This window comes from Sinohyriopsis cumingii, chromosome 13, assembly GCF_028554795.1.
Source record: "Sinohyriopsis cumingii isolate HCF-2022 chromosome 13, ASM2855479v2, whole genome shotgun sequence".
NCBI classification, from domain to species: Eukaryota; Metazoa; Mollusca; class Bivalvia; order Unionida; family Unionidae; genus Sinohyriopsis; species Sinohyriopsis cumingii.
In genome coordinates, this window is record NC_142973.1 from 12,673,665 (window position 1) to 12,700,730 (window position 27,066).

General features: G+C 36.9%; 1 protein-coding gene across 3 annotated transcripts in view; it reads right to left on the reverse strand.

Moving 5' to 3' along the window:
* Nucleotides 1-27,066, reverse strand: part of LOC149784949 (uncharacterized) — a 108,937-nt gene that overhangs the window by 72,772 nt on the left and 9,099 nt on the right. For 2 of the 3 annotated variants that reach the window (XM_089978600.1, XM_089978598.1), the window contains exons 1-3: nucleotides 16,121-16,242; nucleotides 11,516-11,672; nucleotides 4,902-5,114 (exon numbers count right to left, since the gene is read on the reverse strand). In XM_089978600.1, the coding sequence (XP_089834726.1) occupies nucleotides 4,902-5,114; nucleotides 11,516-11,653 (351 nt within the window). In that variant the 5' untranslated portion in view covers nucleotides 11,654-11,672; nucleotides 16,121-16,242. Of the gene's footprint in view, nucleotides 1-4,901; nucleotides 5,115-11,515; nucleotides 11,673-16,120; nucleotides 16,243-27,066 lie in introns of those variants that run through there. The other variant, XM_089978599.1, reaches the window with a different exon arrangement.

Consider the following 27,066-nt stretch of genomic DNA (forward strand, 5'->3'; position numbering starts at 1 on the left):
TTCTTATAACTTTGCGATTGATCTAATTGTTACACATTGCTTTTAGCAATGCTACATATCTTCCACTGGTGCGTCAATGACTCTCATTCGACCACTAATACCTTCAAGCAACATTGCTTTATCGGACAGGATGACCGCGATTGCTCTGTAATCCCCGTGAACACATGCCGCACCAACAGGATCAGGAACTGGTAACTCGCCGACACGAGCTCGGAAGTGAATATCAACAACAGACTGCTTGGACAAGTCAAGATGCTCCAGCGAAAAGTAATAAATTGGATACAAGCTTGTAAAGTCAAGCTGTGATATTTGTGTGCCAGTATCTATATTCAGGTTACGCGCCAGAAATGTCAACCAGCGATGATATGCGCACGCCACATGGTTATCTCTGTAACTCAGTGATATACCTTCAGATGGTTCTTGCTGGCCATTTATTCTCAGCGAAACCTCAGTAACATTAAGTTTGTCAAATATCATATGTGACTTTAGTTGATTATTTGTCCGGGAAACATCCTGCAGCGCAATAAAGATATGTCGCGGCGCAGAAACCCCCTGTTGTCATGCTATATGCCAAGTAAACACATCCCTGACTCGACTTGAGATGGTGTCTGTGGTTACTGTAAGCCATGACATCAATGATTTAGCACCTTGATTCATAAAAGAAAGCAGTCGCGGCTCTTCTGTGACCGATGGAGTTAGCACTGGCATCCACAGTGAAAGTTTTGCTAGTGTTACCATACCACCATCAGCAGCACCAGCTCCTTGCCAAATCACATCACTGTCGTGGCCTTTTCTGTGAAGCATAACTCTGTGCTTAGCTCCAAAAATGACCTTTCGGTAATCTCTACAAAATCCAAAGATGTGACTGAGTGGAATCGAGCATGAGAAATTTCTGGTATCTCCTGACAGCGTTGCTTGGCGTGTTGCAAATCCCAAATTGTAATTCGCACTAATACCCTTTATAACGTCAAAAGCAGCACCTGATCTAGCTTCGTATTCAGGACCAGCAATCTGTGGGTCAGATGCAGTATTTTGTGGTGTTCATAACTTAATATACTGAACATGATCAGCGTTATCAGTGACATCCTTGGCAAACATCACTGATGGCCCAGATGACCTTGTAAAGTCGTCAGAATATCTCGCCAGACCAATTATTGCTGTGGCAACATCGAGGTCGTTTTGAATTATTTCGGTATTTTTCCCATCAATCATATACGCAGCGCTATCAAACAATGCCATGATTCCATTGTTGACAAAACCAACTCGGTCATTGGCGCCATAGTTAGTACCATCTGCCTTTGTAAGTGTACCTTCTACTTCAATAAACGCCTCAGCTGGCAAGAAATATCTGCTTGTGTCATGAACTTGAAGTTCAATACGCCCCTTTTGATTTGGATCTCGTGCATCGTAGGAATAAAATTGATAATCACGCACCGATTTGTCTCGCTCGACCGGCTCATCTATATTGAATGCTGGATCGGATATCAGTTTGAACATTTTATACTATTGCATGTGATTTCAAATGGACGATCCCGCTATTAAATTTGCTGTAATATTTCGCTGCATGTCGGATTCCATAGCCGCTAGTTTTTGATTTGTGGCTTGGTTTATTATTTTACTAACATCCGCGGGCATGGTTTCGGTGGTTGGTAATTTCACCAGTTTGCGTCTCATTAGTCGCGCTATTCTCTCTTTGATTGCCAAGAATGCTTTGCCAGCAGCGCCAACAACTGTACCAGGAGCTTTTCACCAACAATATTAATGGCTTTCATAGATAGCTGTTTTGCAAGAGGACCCAACTTTGGTGCCAATCCTGCAAATAATCGCTGAGTTGTATCACCAAGTCCGTCTCCGCAAGTTGCTCTATAGATTGGTAATCATGAGTTTACTGCACGGATCTGCGTGGTTGTGTGTCTGTTATATATGACCATGTGATATTTACTGTCATATATCTAATCGCTATCAACAAGCACATCGACGAGTTCTTGATACATATGAGCATCAATGATGCCACTTTGAAATAATCTCCGGCAAATATCAGAGGCCTCATTGGTTATTTCCGGCGAGTTGTTTCTGGCACGTCTTCCTCCAATGAGAACTTCTAGCCGAGACACATCATTGAAAATATTATCAGGGCAAGGAATTCCATAACCACTGCCAGTGTGTGGTAGCTGATATTTTTTACTCATCTCTTCAATTACTTGGTTAATATCTTCATCCAGTTCAGAACTAGCTTTTAATAATCCTGAAACATCAGATGTTGGCGACGGAGATGGATCAGGCACATCTGCATGTGGCACAGTTATCCACTGTGATGGTTTCTTGTGTCTTCCCCGTCGCTTTTTCTCTGTCTGTTGCAATGGCGCAGGAAGTGAAAGGTCTATTTCAGGCTGTCACACAGGGGAAGGTTGACGTTGTTTTGCTTGTTGTTTTTGTGCTTGTACTAATTTTTTTCTTGTAGTTTTTGCTCTCGTATTATTATTTGCTGTTCTCGTTTTTCCACCAGTTGCTGCTGACGCGTTATTTTTTGCTGTTCTCGTTTTTCCACCAGTTGCTGTTTTTGCTGTTCTTGTTGTTCTTTATTGTAGTCGCTTATTCCATTAGCAAAAAATGGATAACCAACATCTGTTCTGTCTATGGTGTAGTTGTTTATAGCTATTTTATACAACCAATCACCCCAGGTATCTTTTTTTTTGCACTTTTAACATACTCGGGTTTTAAATATTGATCTCGTCGCAGAAAATTTTCGGCAGCAAACATACCAAAATCATAACTACTATAGGCATCTGTCAAGGAAAATTCCTCAATGCGCTTTATACCCTCAGGAGTAAATCTCGATTTGAGATCAATTATTTTTCGTCTAGCAGGTTGCAGTGTGGATTCTTCTCGCAATACTTGAATAAGACTTTTTCCTTCTTCTGGCCCTCCAATAGCAGTTAAAACTTTTTCAGTGACTGCAGTAACAGGCTTAAATAATTCCTTTGCTTCAGTTGCATACTCAACCTGTGCTTGTTGTTGTAATTGCACATCCTTTTTAAACTTTTCCTTCACCGGTATATATTTTTTAAGTGCTTCTGCTCGCTCCCTAGACAACCTGGCTGTGTAAGATTCTGAGTGTACCATTATTTGGTATAAGTAATTTTTAATTTATATCCTTGAGTCGGGTTAGATACAATTTTTAACTAGATAGCAGCAGAGAGACAGCGACGACAGGCAAACCCTGCCAGGATATTTTCCAGACACACAGAGCAGCAGAGAGGGCTGAACAACACCGAGTGTTTTCGCAAGACAGACCCTTGTATTAGCAGAAATAGTTATATAGGTAGATATTTTCATGAGATAACACTTCAAGTCAGCAGAGAAAGCCTATTTTATCATGTTTTCTGACTGGAGGGTTTATTTTGTGAAAAGAATCACTCTATCTAAAATGTTCTTGATAGAAGGCTCTGTTAAGCGAAATAGTTTGTGGGATTCGCCCTCTCTGCTGCTTAAATGCTTGTATGGTTTTATGTTTTATGTAAACTATTCATTAATATGGATTATAACTATGGGTAAATTTTAATTCACTGAGAATTACAGAGAATAAAGCAAGCCATTTTTCATAAAAAATTTTGCGCAAAAGAATTGATTTAAATAAGAATGAAATCTAATTTTTCTGCATCATTTCATTATCCTACCTTGTGCGCTATAATTTTCTATGTATACTATCTGATCTCACATATCAATTTACGGCAGAAAGTAGAAATGGCAGCAACCAGCTACTAAACTGGCATTACATGACAATTTGTGAAACCACATTTCACTTCTCTCTTGATAACTTGTGCACAAAGGTTGTATAAAAAAAGACCGCATTATAAGATGGACAGTGAGATAACCCAGGGGGGTAGGGTAACAGGGCTGTTTAATGGCTGAATATTTGTTTTATATTTGCAGTGGGAATAATTTCCAATCAAGATCTTTTTTTCAATCAAGTTGTTCACCTTTTTGTATAAATTACCTATATTTTCAAGATACAAAAGCTCTGAAAGATTGTTAACATTACTCCATCTGGTTTCCACAACCATTGTATGTACAATACATTTGTGTATCACATCAGAGCTTTTTGTTGTTGTTGATTCATAACAGAACAAGAATCCCTTGTTTAATAAAAAAAAAAACTAAACTAGGGACATGTATTCCTTGAAACAACCATCAACATCCAAACTCTGTTGTTTTCATTGTTCTTTTAGTAGGATACTGATGCTGTGATTTCATTGCACATAAAGGTGAAACTTTTCATCCAGTGGAACTCTGAGTGCCAATTCTGAAATTTTCAAGTTCAGTGTCATCTCTGGGACTAGCTTCTCCACTAAGCATATCTGTGAAACAAAGCTTTTACTCATATTGATTGATTGCACATCTGTGAATGAGTAAGCAAATTAAAGGTAGTTTAGTTATATTACTTACATAATAATATTTATAAGTGTTCAATTAACTGAAATGAGTTGATCTGAAACACAACCATGACAGCTAGCTCTTACTCAGATAAAATGTGCAGACCTTTAATCTTTCCTTTAACTTCACCCCCTTCCTATGATAAAAAAGACAAAATTAACATGATGATACAAAAGAGGCCTGTTTTTATGTGAGTGTAACAATACAACAAATACTTTAGTAAGTCAGAGATCAAAACATGGCCAGGCTCTGACAGAAATGCCAATATTAATGGAAGCATTATTAAGTTCTGTTTATGATGAATGTCAGGAGGAATAATTACTTCTCAATTCTATCTTTTCTGTTTATTATGAATGTCAGGAGGAATAATTACTTCTCAATTCTATCTTTTCTGTTTATGATGAATGTCAGGAGGAATAATTACTTCTCAATTCTATCTTTTCTGTATGTATCACATGAAATACTACCTTGTTAGTTTCAGCCTCCAATGACTTCTTAGTGTATGCCATCTGGCCATTCAAAGCATTGATATGATTTTCTTTGGCATGCAGATCTGCAGCAAGTTTCTGACACTTCTGATCCAGATCATTACAAGTCTCTGCAAGACTCTGATTCTCTCGCTTCAGGGTGGACACTTGGGCTCGCTCATCATCAAATTTCTTTTTTTCCTTTTGCAAGACCTGCAATAACATGGAACTAATGTCAATAACAGAAATCTGCATTATGGCTTTATGTACATATGCTTTGTGTGTGTGTGTTTGGGATTTTTAATGTAGCTTTAACAATTTTTCAGTCGCAGACATATAGCATGATGTTCCAACCAGTCACATTATCCTGGCACCAGGCCAACCAGTCCAAACATTAACCTCTTAATAACGAGCACCAAGCGAGGCAGATGTTAGTACCATTTTTGTAAGTCTTTGGTATGACTTGATTGGGGATCGAACCCATGACCTCCCGCATCCGAGGCGGATGCTCTAACTCCATATGCTTTACAGCAGTGGTTTCCAACCTTTTGGTAAGTTTTGCCACCCTAAAAAAAATTCCTGGCTACCCTCCAGAATGTCCTCACGACACTGATTTGGGTCACCACCTGGTGGCTGGAAATTGCTGCTTTACACGTAATTATATTTTTTTAAATTAATAGCAGCTAATATTTTATGGCAAATCAATATCACTGATGGAAAGCCTTTCATGACATGATGCTTTCTGCCCAATTTGATCAAATCTGGTTAAGCAGTTTTTAAGGAGTTACTTTAAGGATTTTCCAAGTTTGGTAATAGTGGCCATATTGGACAGTAGATCCTCATCCTTGTACAAACTTCAGGCAAAAAAGGTGACTATTATACAGTTAAATTCTGTTGGGCAGTTTTTGAAAAGTTGACAATACAAGTGTTTCGATTTTTTTTAAAATAAAATTTTTCTACTAATGGCAGACAAGTAAGATGGTGGTTCAACATCATATGAATGGCGTTCATACCAGTATACTATCCATGAAATTTTTGGTGTACAGTAATCCTGTTTAGCAATTTATGAAAAAAAACTTTTGCATGATGGTGGGGCTAATGTTAATTATGTGATATATACCTGCTACTATTGCACTGTTTTCCTTTTCCAGCACTCCAGACCCCAGTACTAGTTCAAACATGTAAAATATTCCTCTCAAAAGCAGCCACTTTTTATTTCAAATGTATCCAGAACCAATAATTTCATATCGTGATGTAAGGTAAGTAATCAAATTATCTCTATCGTTGATACATGTCTCCCAATTTCAAGTTTCCATTACTGAAAGAAGTGTTGACTAAATTACATGTAACACTAAGATTATTATATTACTGTCTATAAAAGCCAACGTTTACATGAAATGGGACCAACAATGTTACGATATTGTTTTGGGCCTCATATAAGTGTCAAGTTTTCTATGATGATTACAACTGGACATAATTGTCAAGATCATAACAGGGTCAGCATAGGCTAAAAATAAATTTTGTGCATTAACACCAGAGAAATTGAACAAAACAGGGTACCAGACAATGACTGAAAAATCATGTGACAACACATTTATCACTTCCTTAATGAAGAAGCCATTTCGTCCACTCTACAGAAGTTTTGTCTGCATAATTAAATCGCATACAGTTAGCAACATCCAAATAAATCATTACCAAACATTAACCTGTCGTCACGTAAATGGAGACGTATTATTTTAGAAGAAAGTCAGTTATTCTACTCAACAATGGGTGGGACAGGGAGGGGGTACTTGCCAAACAATTTTATGTTGAAAAGACTCAAATAAACAACATCATAACCGATAAGGACAGTCAGCAGCAGTGGGAAAATGGAGCAAATGGAATGAGAATTATGTATGTACAGTAGTCCCCCTCTTATAAGGCCACCCCTAATGCATCAGGGAAGTGGCCTTATAATGAGGGTGGCCTTTCTAGAGGGGGATGACAAATGTGAATAGTAAATACATATGAAGAAAGTCACAAGTACATTTAAAACTAAAACATTTAATATTTTCATTTAAAAAAATCAGATGCATCTTGTGAAATAAATGTAAAACAAACTGTGTCATCATTTTCAAAAGAATGCTATGAATAACCATTGATATAGTTTTAAAACTGTCTTTATAATTATGTTACAGATCACATCATCTGTTACTTTGTTGGTAATAGTCTAAAAAACAAACCAGTCTCATCACAATTATAAATATCCTTGCTGTCATATCCCCATCATATATCGTTTAGTCTTTTGTTCCAATCTTCAACAACTTAATTATTAACATCAGCTGATTCTCCACTAAGGACAGAACACTTAATATTGTGTCTCACTTGAAATCTGTGCAACCATCCATTACTTGAGGTAAATTGTTGCTTTTTCTTGTCATTCAAGTCAGGATACAAACGTCTCCTGGCTCAAAATCTTCCTTTCTCCATCCATTTCACCTTCCCACTTCTGCAGAATTGTTTCACGATATTGTTTATCTCAGTCTTCCTGACATTAGTTTTCTGCAAGGATCCTCGACACCCCTCCCACCTACCCCCACCATCAGTTGAATTATTTTCACTTTCTTTTCTAAACTGAGAATTTTTCTTTTCCTCGATGACATGTTGATCTTTTTGCAGTAAGTTATTCATGTTGCCAACTACAATAGTGATAAAACAATTTTGTATGCATCTAAACAAATTGCCGTGTGTTTTTAAAGGAAGTGATCTTGTCACGTGATTCATTAGTTGCAGTCTGGTACCCTATTGTTTTTATACATTTCTTTACACTAAGTGAAAGAAGCCAAAAAGGCTTCAATATGTACCATTAACATCACGCAGATTTGACCTCGCGGCCGTTAGGATTCACAATTTTGACAATTATTGTCAGTAGCAATAGCCACTAATTATCAAAGTGAACAAGCTCAACATCTTACTAAGGGAAGCCATAAAGGCTATCAAACCATTTTCCTGCCGACTTGGGTATTGTACATCGATACTGCCACTTCTCAGTTGTTACTACTGTTCAATAATTGTAATCTTAACAATTATCAGAGTGACTAAACCGGACATCTTATGATAACACAGCAGTAAGGCTAATTGGATTACATGTACTTACCCTTTTGTATGGATTAAAATTTGAGTCCTCGGTTTTTATGGAATAAATTTGGCATCTTGTGAGGCGTAAATAATATAATATTAACCTTAGTGGTACATGTACTTTACTCAACACTTCTCTCAGTAACGAAAACCTGACATCGGGAAACAGAAATCAGATTACTTAACACACGTTATGAATAAAATACTGGTTCTGCATACATATTCAGATAACATGTGGCCGCTTGTGAGGGGTAAATTTTATATTATTGCACTAATATGCTGGCCGCTGGTCACGTTAGCCGGAAGGCCTTTTGCGAGGGGTACTTTTGAATACAAACTCGTCGGTGCCAACGGATTCTGGCCGTAAGGAGCGGGTGGCCGCTGGTCAGGGGGGCCATTCAAGAGGGGGACTACTGTACCAAGATTTAAATGACATTTTTAAATGGTTTTACAATGTGCATGACAATACTCGCTTGCATATCACGCTTACGCCAAGAATAAAAATGATTAATGTATATTCAGTTGAAATAAGTCTACTAATTTTAATAATTAATGTTACTTTTAAATGAAGATATTGAATGCTTTGAAGTAGGTATCTTTCTTACTATGTACATTACATAAACTTCTCACAAAAAATTTAGACCCCCTCTGGAAATGCCACCCGTCTTATCAGGCCACTTTCCCGGTGTAGAAGGGATGGCCGTATAAGAGGGGGACCACTGTATCTGGAAATTGATCATTTTCTATCAAGTGGTCTTTAAGTCGTTTCAAGTTGTTTTTCTACAATGAAACCCACCAAGACCTCTAAACAGGATCAGGAGTTTTATCCCTAAGTTTTCCTGTGTATAAACTCCATAAATCAAGATCTCTCCACTTGGAAAAGTGAAATAAATTTCATCCTACATGTCTAATTTATAATAAAATATAACTACAGTGCGACCCCGCCATAAGACCAATTCGGATATAACACGGTCATGGCATGGCTCCCGAAATTTCATATATTCATTCGCACATGAAAAAATATTTTTTGTGAAAATCAAGTGAAATAGTGTCAAAAATGTTTATTATCACTATGGAGAAGAGATAGTGTATGAATTCAAATATAATACGATCGTGGCATGGTTCCTGAAATTTTAAATACACGTATGTGTATTATTCTTCTACAGGGAAAAAATATATTTTTTTAAAGTACAAGAAATAGTGTATAAAACATTTATCATTTTGGGGAAGAGTTCACGTATGAATTTGAATATAATACGATCGTGACGTAGTTTCTGAAATTCTGTTCTTGAAGTGTTATGCCTATATAAACATTATAGGAAATGTTTCTTACTATTGATCCATGAGTAAAGCTTGTAACTCGTCTTTGTGATTGTCTGCAATTAATTCTGCATACAATCATTGCTCAAACGATAGCCAAGATGTGTTTCTTCTTTAATTGCATACACAACCAAGCAGCAGACAATGTGGTGGTTGATAAAAGATTCTCACAATTTAATAAACATCAAAAAACAAAAGCTGCCAACATGTTTTCTGGGCTTGGCAGTGTTATTAGATGAAATCAGTTAACCAGTAAATAATGTCCACTTTATTAGCTGGAAATTGAAAGGGTATGAAATTGTATGTGCATTCAGCTTAAGAAAATTTATAAAAGTGACTCATGACCATTGCAGGCCTACTACTGCACTTAGTTCTTGGGTTTTACATGTGTATGGTGTTTGCTTATGAACTCAATATTAATTTCCAATTTTTTTTATAAAAATATTATACCATTATGAAAACGCAAGTTCACAAACGCAAATCGTTCTCTGCACTTTGTGTAATGATTAGTATAGTAGTTTTCACACGTTTCTTTCGATATTCACAAAATCTGAAGTAAAAGTTATATGCATCTGAAAGCATGTGTTTATTTTTAATTATTCTTGCTGTAGGTGTTCTAACGAATAGGCATACAAGCATTAATTATTGGAAATTTACAATGGATAAATGTACACCGAAACGCAAATGTGAAAATTTTAGCAATATGAAATTTGTACAGGTACTGTTCATAGACCCTGGAACGTAATGAACTGTACACGTGCTTCATCTCTCTTTAGCCTAATTTTGCTGTTAATTTTTCCCACTGAATTCAGACAGATAATATTACGTGACAAAATTACTGAATAGTTTAAATATGTATGCAATTTTTGCAATGGAATTACATGTACATGTATTATGAATTAACTGTAAGACTCGACAGTACAATATCAGACGGCAAGTAAATGGTTTTAATACTCTGTTCATGCTGTATATTAGAAGTTGAATTCAGACAATGATCTGGGACTAAATTATTGAATATTGTAAATCTGCGTGCAATGTTTCAATGGAATTACATGCATTATGGATGAGCTGCATGCCACAATGGCATGATAGTAAATGGTGTTGATACCCTATTCATCAAATACATTAGACATGAATACACATATATGTGCCAATGAGTTGTTCTCTGAAAAATGTAAAACACTGTTAAACCCTGCATTAACGTGTTCCAATTTTTGGGACCCCAATTATCATGTTACAGCGGTGTTCCACTGTGCCTTAAATGAACCCCATAAAAATGAAATTACATCATTTCATGCAACTTTTCAAACATGAACCTGACAGTGAATTCTCCAAAACATATATATGATCATCAATATCCATGCATTTCAATAAGAAATAAAGTACAAATAGCAGGTGATAAAGTAGCAGGGCATGTATGTGTGTGTTGTAAGAGCAAAAGCTCCCTCAGCTCTCTTGGGGGCAATGTACCTGGTTGCGTATGGGGCCAGAAATAGTGTTGGTGCATGAACTACAGTAGAAAAGAAAGAAGAACAAATTACCAAGAGTATTTACCCCAACAATGACTTTGTAAGAAATATAGTCACTATGTTAAAATTCTTGAAATAACAAGGGAGATATTAGCCAATTTCAGGTTACTCTGACAAACTGATGTGGGTATACAGGGAATATAGTTTACTGGTAGCTATGAATTCACATAACTTGTCTTTAACTAAACGATGCCTTCCTTGGGAAAGATAATGCTTCATTTGCTGTCAATCCTCTTGAGAAAACACTGTTTGGTTAAGAAAAACCCAGCTATTGATGGTGGAACGTTATCCATCACATAAAAAAAATAAATCACAACCCCACCCCCATGGTCAATGAAACTAGTAGGAACACTGTGTAATCTCTTACATTAGCACACCCAAAACTGAAACCTCAGTTTCCTTAACAATGACACTTCCAAACTTAAAACGGGCAGAATTCAAATAATTATGGGGGTACTTTGATATCCTTCACTGATATACTGCAAACTGCTATTGTCTTACTATCATTATTGTTTGTAATTTCCAAGCCTAATAATGCATTCATAAATTAATAAATATTGTGCAGTGTTCCATATCAGACTCAAGAAGGCACAAAGATAAACAAAATGTATAGATGACTAATAATGAAGCTTGTATCATTCACCATACCTGCTCTAGGCTGTCCAATTTAAACTGCTTCTGATCAAGTTCTTTTTTCTGCTTTTCTGACTGGGCCACTAACTGTTCAACCTTCTGTCTTGCACGATGAGACAGATCATCCTTCCACTCGTCTGCAGCCCAACTCATCTTGAATGTAGCAGCACGTCTGGAAAATAGGACAACACATCACTGTAATACAATGTAGGACGGTAATGAGGGTTCTCCAGGGGTATTTGAAGGGCATGCTGGGCATCATCAGATCAAATCATGTGGTCTATGACTGCTATCAATTAAAATGCAGGTTTATTAATCCGCTGCCAATTGACAAAAAAGTATCAACTGTAATTGTTTAATCAGTTAATTATCACCATGGCTGCACCACTGTATTCATAACAGTAACTACATGAATAGCATAAAACCAAAAAGATATCTAATGTCCAGAAGGTAGTTTACAACAGTTCTGTAAAATCTACAAGATTGTCACTTAAAATCTGTCAAGGGATTGAAGTAGTCATCCTATTTTTTCAGGAGACAGACCACTTGTCTAAAATCAGAGAAGGAATTTACATTTTAACATACTCTAATGACAAATTAGCATTGACTAGAACCTCATGGGCTTTAACCATCAAAAGTCCTTTTCTGTACAGGACTCATAAAATCTCTTGATTATCTGGACATCCACCTAGAAATAGCAGATTCTGAAATATCAGCATAGCCCTTGGCATCACAGACCTTGAATGTGCAGTGTCTCCTGGCCTGAAGGATGATCTTGATCTAAAATGTGACCTGGCAGATAGACTACTTGAGATAAGTGAAGTGTAACAGTGGAAAATCTAAAGCTACTGTTCAAAACAAAAGGCCCCTCCTCTGAGGCAATGTTTGGGGCTTTAGGACAAATCCACGCTTAAAAGGTCTATTACATAATCAGAGGATGTGCATAAGACCTTCCGCTTATCCATCCCATGTACACAGTTTTTTTGTTCTTGGTTTATTGGTTAATGATAAGCCAGATGTCACACATGCCTGTTTGGTTTTCTTCCGACAGTGTTTACACTGTTTACTTGTACCTTCATTAAATTAATCCATCAGTAGAACATTAAAAAAATGAGTAAACTTGGAGGTCATAACATTCCATCTTATTTAATAATATTTTTTTAGATTAAAACACTCCTTTTTTGTATCATTACATCTGCTTCTAAGATTTTAAAGAGGCTTTAAAAATAATTAAAGTATTTTCATACAAATTTCAAGGAAAAATAGCCCTATATCCAAAAGACTTCTCAAAGACCATGCCCATATTTTCATTTTCAAGGACTGGGTGAAGCTCGTCTGGACCTCCACTCAAAGAGAAGGAGCATGTACACCTCACTACTGCCTGAGGTGTACTACTAATGATGTGTGGTCTGAGGAAACCATAACGCATTAACTACCTTATAGCTGACACACCCTTTAAGGCTAGAAACATGGGTCACATTTCAAACTTGTTTAAATGAAGGTTTGTATCTTCCTGGGACCAAAATCGCAGAACTACACCCTCTGGCTGCAAGTGAGCACCCAATCCCAAATCTGATACATCAGCGGAATGAAAGTAGCTGGGTTCTGGGGGTGTGAATTGAGATCCCAGTCCAATTTAGGTAGGCGGTGGTGCAAGGTAGAGCCCAGGAAGATACAAGCTGATAGAGGGTCTTGTATGGCTTCCAGTTTGCTAGAAGCAGGAACTGGATAGGGCAAGTCAAGTTCCCTAGTGTGACCAATTCAACAACCAAGTTCAGAACCTCCAGGATAGAAACATAATTGCAAAGTGATGAGGTCTTTGCAACAGGAGTTATGATATGGGACAAAATTTTCTAAATCCTGCCTGAAAGAACACAAACTCTCCACAGACTTAGACCTGCCAATGGGTAAACGGGTACTCGCCCATTAAAATAACTCTGGTAATAAGCTGAGCACCTGGATGTTTACTTGCTTGTAGGTTGACATTTTTTTACTAGAAATTTTATTTATGCAGAGTATTGTTTGTCTTAAAAGCATGACATACAATTTTTAAAAAAATATAAATCTGGGAGTAAGGTAGGAAACTCTGCAGAACACAACAATACTGTCAAATAAAAAATTGCATATTATCATACCTCTATTCCTATTTAGAAGTGTATATGGCATACACATTGATTATCCATTTCATGACAGTATTCATTACATAACACTTGCACCTAAAACTGAATTATAATAATTTGAAATATTTCAGGTAAATTTAATACTACCCACCACAATGGGAAGTGTTGGTCAATATTGTTTACTGTGGATATTACCAGCAAGTATATTGCTTCCATTCTCATACAAGTCATAACAACCTGTATTTGTATTACTAACTGTATTTTGCTGTACAACTACTCTGATGCAATAAAAGTTTTCATTTCAGTTGTATTTTCTTTTAAGTTAGGTTTAGTTTTACATTTTTCAAGTTTTCTACCATGCACATGGCCCCATAAGCCCTTGGCATGTAAAGGAATCATTCACTTTGTTTTCAAGTTGACAATCCATTTGATTGTGCTGTGAATTTAATACAAGTAGTTGTTTAGTGTAGAGTACTGTCTCTTATCTGGATACACAGGCATTTGAATCAAATTTTCATTTTTAGTATAGGCAAATATAAGGTAAAAATTAAACCATTTTGCTGAATTTGGAAGAAAAGAAAACCAGTTCATGTCATTTGTTGTGAATATGAATAAAAATAAGATCATAATAAAGAACAGACGATCAATATACTTATAGCATTTCTCTATTTACAAAACATAATCATAAATATTTCTTGAAAACCAACTTGGTGCCAGTTCTCCAATTCCACATTTGAACACTTGCCTTTACCTCATGAATTGTGTAATTAGTGTGTAATAATTGCTCAAAATAATGGTAAGATTTATTTCGTTTGGTCATTGTTTTCGTTTAATGATATGAAAATTGTCCAAAAATATCTTATCATAATGAAAATTTTAAAATGGCAGTTTACTAAGCTGTGATTTCAGAACAATGTCAGGGGTTACACTACCAGAAATGGGTAATTAAGTTGCCTAAAAAATGTAAACTTTGCCTTCTGTCCAGGAAAGGGAAAATGGACAATGTTATATTATGGAATTGGAGAGGCCCTGTAAGGTCAGAGTTATTGCCTGACATCCTTCATTTTTGTGAAAATACAAAAAGACCCAACAAAAAAAACTGAAGCAAATACTCTGTAACTAATGCAACTACAAAACACATAGAAAAACACTAAATTTGCAATCTTATCAATACATCGTTATAACAAAGCTAGAAAGTGATTGGTTATATTAAGAAAATCTCCTTTTCTCAAAATAGATGCACACATGTCATGCATGATGCCAAATTTGTTTTTGGCTGTGTTGTTTGTTTACAAAATAGTTCCTAATACATTATACTCATTTTAGACACGTGTCATGAAGTATGAAAAAATTATTGACAAACTCTGCATGATTCTGACAATGTAAAGTTAAAAGAGAAAAACTTCAACATATAATAAATGAAATCTCAGCATCAAATGACATGAAGACCAATAGTAAAACTGGAAGCTGGTGTTTAAATGCTTCCTGTTAATTCTTCTCAAGGTAAATAATACATTTCAGCTGGCTGGAAAGCGATGAAATCTGGGAATGCTGAAATCAGGGTAAGTTGAAATATTATTCTTTAATGAAACAAATAAAAATATATTATGCCTATTGGAACTGTAAGCAACGGCTCGTTTTGTTCAAGAAACTTATTCCCAACATGTACCTACTTGAACTTACTTTGGCATACCTCGACTACTGTCGCATTGCAACAAATTCAAATGTATGTCAACGGAACATGAAAATGCATATATTTGATAGCACATTTGCATTCCGAAAGGATAAAGACAGCACAGAAAGTATATTAATTACACATAAATTAGTGGAAGAGTGTCGATATAGGCTGCCAAGTGTGTTTGATGTTCCTGAAACTTAAGATTACTCATTCCAATGACAATGACATAGGAACATGCTATACAAGGCCGTTATTTGGATAGTAAGACATAGAACCCAAACAAAATCAACATGTGCTTGGTCTTACATGTAGGACAAGGAAATATACCCAAACAATATCAGCTTCAAATAACATCAGGTCAAGAATATGCAAAAAGTGACCAAAGACCAATATTAAAGATGGTGGAAAGTGTTGGTTTGAATGCTTCCGGTGAATTTATTTTAAAACATATCATAAAGATGGTTTCATTTTGAAATTTTGCACACTGAAATGATGCAGTAAATATTCCATTTTCACATAAAACATTAGTTACTCCTATTCTGAAAAAAATCACCCCTGTTGCAAGCATTACCAATAGCCCTTAAACAACATATTCATTCCCTGGTGTAAGGAAATAAGTATACTTTGGTGCCAAGTCGATTAAATATTGCTTTAAAATCCTTTAGCCGGTTAGTTCTGGACAGCATCACTGAGTAGCATCAGCGAGCATTTCACTGGGCTGTAACGGCTTTATATGGGTTACTTTTCTAAGAGCTACGGCGACTTCTACGTTATTATTCTTGAAGTATTACAGGTTTCTCCGTACAAACTAGCGTAATTAACCTTTTGTCCAAGTCAGAGATCAGTTGTAAGTGACTAAATCTGGAAATGAACCATGTTTTCTTGATAACTTTCGCGATGTAGATATATATTCGCCGTCGACTTCTTTGAATCTTCCTCGGTTTTCATACGCATGCGTAGGGTGACTAATGTTTCAAAATGCAAATTCATTCGGAATATCATCGGTCTTTTTGCTGAAGTTTGGAACGAAAACTTGGATGTTACGTTACACCAAGAGACTGGTTTCCAGGGTTAATAATACATCAGGTGGGAAACCAGTCTACTTCGACAGTGCGAACTATATTCTGAACCACTTTCGTTCGTTTTGGACACTATGTTAGGGGGCGCTCACCAGATAATATGTACTTATGAGGGAGTGACGTATGTAAGGTGAAGTAGTTCACATTTAAAACATGCACAATGGAGAGAATGTTGGCATACCTCTATGCTACATTAATGTAATGTGGATGATATTTCTTTTGGATATTGTACTTTTGGAAATTTTACATGATTTAAGCACACTGCTAACTGAAATGACTGCTCCCTTGTGTTAAAAAATCAGCCTGAATTAGTCTAAAGTACACTATACAAAGCAGCTATTAAAATAGGGAAAATGAATTTTGCCAGACTAGACAATACCAGCTTCTAAAAGTGCAATGAATGAATTACCAAATATATAAAATGTAAAAAAAAGTTATCGGCTCTTTTTTATACAATTTACCTTTGAAGTTCAGGAAGTGAAAATGACCAAGTAGAGCTAGCACCTTTTTGAAAGATGCACATCTGAAGTAAGGCCAAGCTGTATACTCTATAACCCATAGTACACCCATCAATCATACACCAAAATAAAGGGAATTAAAGGTTCTTTGCATTATACCTAAGATATACAAGGTCATTTTTAAATAGCCAGTATAACCAGTGAGGAAAGCCGGGGAAATTCTTTTTCTTTAAAATCCTAACCCTTATGCAAAATACGAAACTGTAGAGCGCCACCTTAATGGAAGAAGACAAATGTACATTCGTAGTATCATCGGCCTTTGCTGTTGTAAAATATGTGGTACACGCCATCTTAGGCGAATCACCATGCACATCAAATTTACGTGTATTCTTACAACCGCTTACGATGTTATTTTACAATCTGACGGAAATTACCGAGCGATATTTCGATCGGTTCAACTCGGCACCATCGCCGCAAAAAAAGACAAACGCCAGAACTTGTGAAGTATTTCAAGTTTTCTTTATTATGCGTCATTGTTCCAAAATATCCAATAATATCCGACACATATTCTATTTTCATAGTGCGTGACTCACACACCATACTGCTATTTACAGAACCAAATTTAGCAGGCATGAAATACATGATAATTCTTCATATTGCTGAAGTACAATCATTGTAACTGATGGACGACCATTGCATAAGCTCATATTTTACAATGTACAGTAATTAGAACTGTAATTAGCATCACCAGCATCACACAAAATGAACCACACCAGCTACTGCCCTACTGGTTTTAGTTAACACAAGATTTTGTTTACATTTAAAAAATTGCGGAACAACTAGTATTGCAAAACCTGTATACGACGTATTTTAAAGTATTTTCCAGTTTCAAATGCACAAATCTCATTTCAAGAACGTGACGAGTTACGTACAGCTTTAAACCAAATATTCTTTGTAAGTTTGTTGGTCAGTGTTAGGCTATGCATCCATGTAAAGAATGTCCTAAATACAGTCACGAGCGAGGTTTACAGCTGTCAAGTCGTTATCACGAATTGACATGGACGTTGTTGTTCGGGTTCAGTCGTTTTTTTTCCGTAAGTTTGAGGGTCTATCATAGTTCTTCTAATAATCTGATCGCGAATTGTTGTCCTCTTTAGATGGAAGACGTACACGCACTTCTAACCAATTATTCCTTTAAGCTGGTACAACTATCATACATAGAAAATATTTTCTTGGGGAATGTTTCACTTTCCGGTTTTCTCGAGGCCTAGCATTATGTTAAGCAGCAGAGAGACTGAGCCCACCAACTATTCGTTCCAACAGAACCCTCTATCGAAAACACTCTTGATAGAAGGTCTTTATTTCACAAAATAAACCCTCTATTCAGAAAACTATGATAAATAAGTCTTCTCTGCTGACCAAAGAAGTTATTTCAATGAAAAATAACTAACTATAAAAATACTTCTTGACCCAGGGAGACGTCGACGAAACACTTTCGGGCTCAGTCTCTCTGCTGCTAGCGATGTAAATATTTTTAATCCTAAAGGATTTCTAGTTAAAAATTGTATCTAACCCAACTCGATACCGTGTCCGAGGATCATGTAAATTTATCGTTACAAATCCGTGTGGTTTTGCCTGAGCACGACTAAAGAAATTTCTGAATTTATTTATGTCCATGTCACCGCTGCACCAAGTTCGATGAATATTTTGTAACGTGTGTGCGTCAACGCCGTTAAATACCGCAAGAACGTTACAGTTATCTCTGATCACTTTCGGGATTTGTGTATAACGTTGAGTTACATAAATCACATCGGTGTTTTTGTGCCTGCCGCGGGAAAATATCCTGGCAGGGTTTGATTGTTTGTCCAACATGATATCATCGTACACGACTAAATTATTAATACTCCCATCAATATCATCGATACTCGGTGCTTCATTGATATCGGTTATAAAATCAATAACATCTTCGTGAAAATCACTTTGATTTTCCATTATCGATTTTGCACTTTCGTTAAAATCTTTTAATACCTGATAACATCGCTGATCGTCCACTGATGGTGCTATCAAATATAATTTATCCCTCTTCATCCACTTCATTATTAAATTAAGTAACAACTGTGTCTTACCCGACCCAGATGGACCTATAATAATCATTCGAATAGAATTTGGTAGCACTGAGTTATGTTTGATTGGCTCTCGTCGCTTTGACGCAGAAAAGTCAGTGATCTCCATTAGATATATCATAAAATAAATATGAATTTATATTGTGTGAAATGTCGAGCACATACCCCAACTGGGGATACAACAACAATTACAACAAAAAAATAATCGACAAGCGCTTACAGGCAAGTGTGAACGATGTGGCACAAAAAATTTAGATTTATTAAAAAAAAAGCGAGGCGGTGATATCGCAGCCAAGTTAACAAAATTACCAGGGGGTCCGTGGGCTAAATACCCAGGAGAAAAACATCTTCCAGGATATAATTACTGCGGTCCAGGAACCCGATTTGATATCAGACTTGATGAACAAGATCAACCAAAACCAGGTGAGTATCCGATAAACGCTATTGATAAGGCGTGTCATGCTCATGATGTAGCTTACCGAAGCAAGGATTTGCAACAGCGCCATCTCGCGGATGTGAAATTAATTCATGCGTTGGATGCCATCCCTGATAAATCTTTCAAGGAGAGGTTAGCATCCTGGTTAATAAAAACTGCAATGAAATCTAAGCTTGTATTAGGCGCTGGTAATTAATTATAATGGAGTCGATTTATTATTCCCCAAGCGGATACTGGAGAGGTAACGCAGCAATTAGTAAACTTGCCAGTGCAGCAAAAGTTACAGCAGTTACTGCCAAAAATTGGTTATCCCGACAGGCAATATGGCAAATTTATCTACCGCGCCCTAAACAAATTCACTTTGCGCATTTCGATGTTAGTGTACCAAATGAGGTTCATCAAGCTGATATATTATTTCTGCCACATGATACTATCCGAAGACGTACATACAAGTACGCGTTAACCATAGTTGATGTTGCCAGTAGATACAAAGATGCGGAACCGTTAACAACTAAAACAGCATCTGAGGTTGCTTCTGCGTTTGAAAGAATTTATCGGCGAGGACCTCTACGATGGCCAAATCTATTACAAGTTGATCCTGGCAAAGAATTTCAAGGTGCAGTATCATCGTTGATGAAACAACATAACGTCACCATCAGACGAGGACACACTGAAATTCACCGTGATTAGGCAATTGTTGAGCGATTCAATAGAACACTTGCTGAGCAGTTATTATGATATCAATACGCGAAGGAATTCATTCAAGATACGAGATCACGCGAATGGGTTGCAAGATTACCAAGTGTGATAACTGCGCTAAATAATGAAATAACTCGAACAACCAACATGAAACCTGCCATCGCGATCACGAAAAAAAATATACCACTACAACGAAAGAAAGAAAAACAGCAAATACTGGGTAATATTACTGTAAGATATTTATATGAACCAGGTGAACTTGAAGGTGGTAAACGAAGAGCGACTGATCCCATTTGGAGTGTTACCACACATAAGATATCCACCGTGACAAGATCCACTGGCAGACCAGCAATCTATAGATTAGATTCAACTGCTCCTCAACGTGGATTCACCCGTGAGCAACTTCAGGTAATTCCCGAGGACACACAATTGCCGCCAAAATCACTGAAGTGATTTCGATCACTTAACTAGCGCTGGCACCCCGACGTCGATTACACTCAAAACAGGTCAACATGATATTATCACGTGTATGACCACGACTGTTATCTTTTCTGTCTACGGTATATTGTCTTTAATTTTTATTCGAATACTGCCATAGCATTATACAATTACAGCTCGCACAGTGATTATTCTGTTGTTGTTTCAACGCGTTAATAAATTCAACATCAAGATCAAAATCGCGATTATTTTTTTTGTCACTCTGTTTGTAACCGGCGAGTTTTTTTCTTATTATGTTGCTGTTGTTTTCATTATTAATTTTATCAGCGTTTGATTCATTCAAGACAATCCTTCGCAGTTGAGATATTCTTCTGACTCTGGACACAGCCAAGTAGACTAAGTTTGACCATTCGATTCGATCATCAGTGATCCAGACAGTTGTATCAGAGATAGTCAGTCCTTGAGAACAATGAATGGTCATAGCGTATCCTAGCGTCCATGGGAATTTATTCATTTTTAGTGCATCTTTGACAGCATCGATGTCAACTAACACAACATCATTCAATACTAAATTCTGTTTCTCTGTCTTTCCTGGAATATCAACATCTATATTTTGTAACCGCGTATCAGCTGGCCTATAACATAACGGTGTTGGCAGCATTGGAAACTTTTCTTGTTGCAACCGAAATAGCTGTTGTTGAAGTGTGTCTCTGACTATCTTTCTACTCGCCACTATCAAATCGTCTGGTTTCCATACGCGTAGAAAGTCGCTCATCGAAGTTTCAGGAATCATCTCGCGCATGATTTCACATTGAATTTTATTCGGTTGTAATCTGATTAATGTTTTAAATTATTTCAACGTTGAATCAAGTGCTCGGTAATCATCAGACACTTCTTCGTAATAATCAACAAAATTCCTCAGCCAATCATGCGGAGATGCGCCGACAAACGGAGGTGGTTGACCGTGATCGCCGCACATAATCACTGCAGTATTTTTCGTTAGCAGCCAATCAAGAAATGTTTTTAACGTTTCCAGCGGCACCGTACATATCTCATCCCAAATTATTATATCATTGATATATTTTGTTCCCATTCGATCTGACGTCCACACACCGCCGCTATATTTGAAAAAGCTGTGATAAGTACAAGAATTGACTCCTCGCTGTTTCATCTCCCTGGCAAGCCTGTGTGTAAGTGTTAGCACAATCATATCTGATTTTCCAAATAATTCAATCGCTCGAGTTGTTTTACCAGACCTGCCCGGCCCGTTCAAATAAACAGTTTTGTGTCTGGTGATTGGATCATATACTGACGGTGCGGAAGATATTTCTGGCATCTCGGATTTATAATAATCATCCTTAATTGCAACATCAGCGGATTCACAATACTCGTGTAACGTCTCGGCTTTTATTCTCCACGAACCGCATTCATCTCCGCCGCAGAATTTCATTATATCGGTCAGTGATTCTGAATATTTTTTATCGATATAAAATGAATCCGTGGCAACTCTAACTGCGGTGTCAGGAAATCGATTTATCATCGATAACAAATTTATGGAAACATAACCCAGCATTGAAGATCTTAAATGTGTGCACTGAGGCGATTCTCCGTCGATATAACTTACAATTGTGCCCAACTTTTTTTCGTCGGACAAGAAACATCCTCCCGATTACAAAATATGTCTCTGGCAACCGCGTCGGCGATTATAAAATCCAATTCATCTTCATCGATAATCAACCGCGAGTGATGCATTGCATGATCAAATGCTGCACCCTGAGTAAATTTACCGATTATTCTTCGTCCGAGATCTTTCGCTGTTTTTTCACTGTTACCGAGTTTGATCTTGAGAATTTTAGGAGCCTCACTGACGATGACATACATCGGGGTATTTGGACACTCTCGTGCATGCTCGCCGATAACTTCTTCGAGGGTAATACGCTCCGGTGTTGGCAACCAAACTGAGGTCTGCGGTCGATATGATATGATTGCTTCACTGACAGTCAACGATACCAGTATTCGGCTGTCAAGCATATATCGCGATAACACTATTGGTACCCAGCGCTTTTCACTGAAGTGTCTGCCGAACCAAACATAACAAATCTGATGAAGCCCTTTAGCAAATTCAAACGAAGTCACACGAGCAAATCCTGTGAAATCAAAGTCGGGTAAACTGCCGTTTACGGCGACTCGTGTCATCGAGTTCGTGGGGTGTCCAAATCGCTTAAAGTATTCGCGGCACTCTCCGTTCCCGAGAAAGCTTCCTGGGTAGCAAGCAATCATATCTACGGAAATCATATCCCGGTAGTCATATCGGGTATTCCACAAACAGCCATGACCATACTCGACACAACTTAATTGTATATCTGAAAGAAACTGACTTCGGGTTGGTCTCCACGAATTTCTTTCTCTGGCGGCGTGAGCGTCAACACTTGGAACTGTAAAACAATTAACCAATAACTGCTCAATGTTGTCTTCGGTTTTCGCATATTTCTCTGCGAGTTTTTTCATTTGTTGTCGCAACGATTCTGTCCGGTATAATTCCCCGTTGGGTTTTACAAATTGATCATACTCGGAATCTTCGGAACTCCTAAATAACCACACTGACACAGGGTCGGTTTTACTCAACGTGTAAATAGCATCAAATATATTCCCGCGATAAAATTTGACAACACGGTGTCGTGGAAATATTGTAACCGCATCAGTCCAGGCATGAGAGTTATGATCAATAATTTCAATCGGTGTTCCTGACTTTTTATAATTCTTGGAATTATATAATATTTCCCCGGTTAGTGTTTTTTCTGTTATTGAACATTTTAATTTACTTGATAGCGCAGCAACATCATTTATTGTTGCCCCAGTATCTTTGACTTGCTCAGCCCATGCTGCAATTTTTTCACGTCGCAGATCGGTTAAACCGTTTCCTCGTTTTGCGTTTTTAAAATGTTCCATTACTCGCTCAGCTACACAATTCAGCGTTGAAAATCGCATCGTGGTAAGTTTATCAAGTTTTGGTTTTTTTACCGGATATATTCCATAAATGACTGCGGTTACAGGATACGCTCGAGCGTAATATGGTTTATCAATCACGGTCAGCATTCCTGGTTTGGAGTCGCTACTTAACAGAATGGTCTTTCCGTTAGCAAGAACAGGGTCGAGTTTGTCACGGATAATCCATTCATCGGAATCTGTTTGCACAATAAATTTTATTCTGAAAAATATTTCTGTTTACGTCCATCTCTTTCATATCCATCAGCGAGGTAATCAATAATTGTTTTTGCTCGGGCATCAGTCATTGTAGCATCGATGATGGCCTCATCACCGAAGAAGAGTTCGTCAATGATATTGACTGAGTCAGTGTCGCGGATAATTTTAAATGAGACCATACATGAGAAGCGCCGTCGTCGCGGAATTCTTTTTTACCCTCGTTGATAATATTAAACAGATCAGCTAGATACCGCCGTCGTGGATCCCTTTTTAGCCTGTCAAGATCGAATCTCCCAGCGCCAAATAAACCCTTCATATTATATTTAAGACAAATATTTAAATAAGAAATATATATATATATATATATATATATATATATATATATATATATATATATATATATATATATACAAATGAATAACTGCAAGTGGTTAAAAGTTGGATCCGTAACAGTCTGTGGTAAGCCCTGCAGGAAGGAATTCTGCGGTGAACACATACAGAGCATCAAACGAGGAAGCACAGGACCTATTCGTTGCCTGCGATGTGGCATTGGTGTCAGGGGTAAAACACAGTTATGTGCGGGATGCGGGGGCAAACGATACCGGGAACTCAAGCGATATTACAATAAAAAAAAAAAAACGGAGACGCGCTAAAATCCGAGAGTGATTATATAACTAAGGTTTCAGACAAATTATAAATTAGACAAATATAGTATTATATAAATGAATCAAGAATTTGTCTCACATCCAACCATTAAAAATTATGAAGCATCTCGCGAGGGAATAGTTAGAAATAGCAGGTTGAAAAAACCAATTGGTGTTGTTGAAAATTCTGGTTATCTCCGATTTAAGGTTTCTGGGGGTAAAACCTATTATAATCATAGGTTCTTGTTTGAGTGTTTCCGCGGAGAGATCAAAGACGGTCTTGTAATTGATCACATTGATGGAGATAAACTTAATAATAATTTATCTAATTTAAGAGCTGTGACGCAGAGCGAAAATTGCAAAGCTGGTAATACTGGCTGTAACAATAAAAGAGCCAAGAAGGTTGTTTCCATAAATTTAAATACAAATGAAGAAATAATATTTCAATCGACATATGCAGCTGGCAAGCATTTTGGCATTTGTAGGGCTTCAGTACGAAGAGTCGCAGAAAATGTATATAAATCCGCGTTGTCAAAAAATATAATAATCAGAAAATTATATTTCGTTATTATTAGGTAATTTACTGTAATCGAGGATTTTCCAAACGGAGATAACTCTGCAGCGACTGCGTGAAAATCCTTCGGATTTTTTAAGTCAATGATACAATTATTTCCCCGTTGTCACCTTGACAGGTACGAGCAGACGATTTTCTGCACAAGGAAGTAAATATTTTCCCCTTATTTTCCCCTTGATAAAATCAAGGTGACAGCGTCAAGAATGATTTTATCCTTGACAGCGTCAGATGGTCGTCTATTTATCTTTTTTCTCACAGATAATATCACTATTTTATTACACTTGTTCGGGTTTATGGCTCATCTATATTTTCCACACGATTATATTTAAGAAAATAGGTTTAAACAAATCACGTTGAGCTATTTCTGAACTTTCAAGTATCAGTCAGTTTATATACAATATCGTCCTAATACTAGGTTGGGGTTTCGAAACCCAACGAAGTTGCACAGCTTTCTCCGTTATCGCCCCGTTCCGGGGTAATCTTTTACCCCAAAACGGGGTTGATTTCCGGGTGGGGGTACAACTTTGTTGGACGCAGAATGTAACCCCGCATCGATGTTTGTACCGTCCTAGGATAAGTTAGAATTAAGTTATATGTTTGTACCGTCCTAGGATAAGTTAGAATTAAGTACTAGGATAAGTTACATTTTATGTGTTGTCCCCATATGAACCTTGCTAGGATATCAAATGGTAAGCTAGAAGGTTCACAAATGGGGAATGTCTCGTCGTTCGCAAACCGCTCCTGAGTTTGGTAGCCTATCACATGATAAGCTAGAAACTCAAAGGAGATGTGATGTTTTTTTTATTTTAAATATATAAAAATATATATAAATATGAATCAAGAAAATATAAATAATGTGATTGATGCTATTAAAAAATTAGAAAAACAAGGATTTAATATATTACTAAATGTTGAAACTATTCTGTCTGATTTTGAATCATTATATGAAGCTAAATGTGCAGGGCGTTATATTCTTCCTGCTCAATATCGATTCATAAAGATGATCCAAAATAATTTGTATAAATCGCTAGCCAGCGTAGCGGAGACACAAATAAATGAATTTGTTCCACTGTCTCGTGCAATCGAAAAGATCAGGCTGGCACTGGCAGCTGAGTATGAAACAAAGAAGATAATAAATAATCGGGTCAGGAAATTAAAGCATTGTATGTCCGCTGATAAAATCAAGGACGCTGTCAGCGATGAAATCAAGGATGACTTTGTCACGGATGACGAAGTCAGTCACGAAAATCCTTTAGGATTTTCAGAAGTAAATACCTCACCTTGATTGCATTTTACTTGGAAGTGAAATCCTTGACAGCGTCAAGGAAGTAAAAAAAAATATTACTTTTTTTTTACTGTCCAAATTGTGCAACTGTCCGATTTCGTTGGTTTTCATAGCAAAATACCCCTATGAAATCGAGGAAAATGGACAATTTCGTTGGTTTTCATAGCAAATACCCCTATGAATCAGCGAAATTGTCAGTGGTAAAAAAAATATATATAAAGTAAAATATTTTCAAAGAATTTTCACTGCAGTATCTTGTCAAGATGATCCCGTGAAATGCACGAGTGAACATAATTGAAGATTTGGTCTGCGTCACAAGTAATCATCGTGATATTGTTTTCGCGGAGTTGCTTCAGCTGAAATTCTGTCAGTAAAAAATCATCATTGCCGTACTTATCGATGATTATTTTAACATGGCCCGGTAAATAGTTTCCGGTAAATAATTTTCGGATGAATTCTTCAAGCGCGCGCTTGTCATGTATGAAACATTTCACGTGCTGATACATTTGCTATGTTATTCGCGTTCATTTAATATAATTTATTGTGACAGTGCTGTCGCTGATGATGATGTTACCAACAGTGCTATCATCGTCGGAAACACTTTGTGTTTCACTGTCACTGTCAATAAAATCACTGTCAGAGAGATCCTCATCACTAACAATAAAATCACTGTCAGAGACATCCTCATCATCATCGTACTTCCGGAAATTCGAAGATTTTTGGGACATTATTATGATATGATATTATTAATTGAAAGTCTTAGGATTTCACCAGCAAATTAATACTAATAGTTTCATTTCTTTAAAATTCATCCTTGCAGCATTGGAT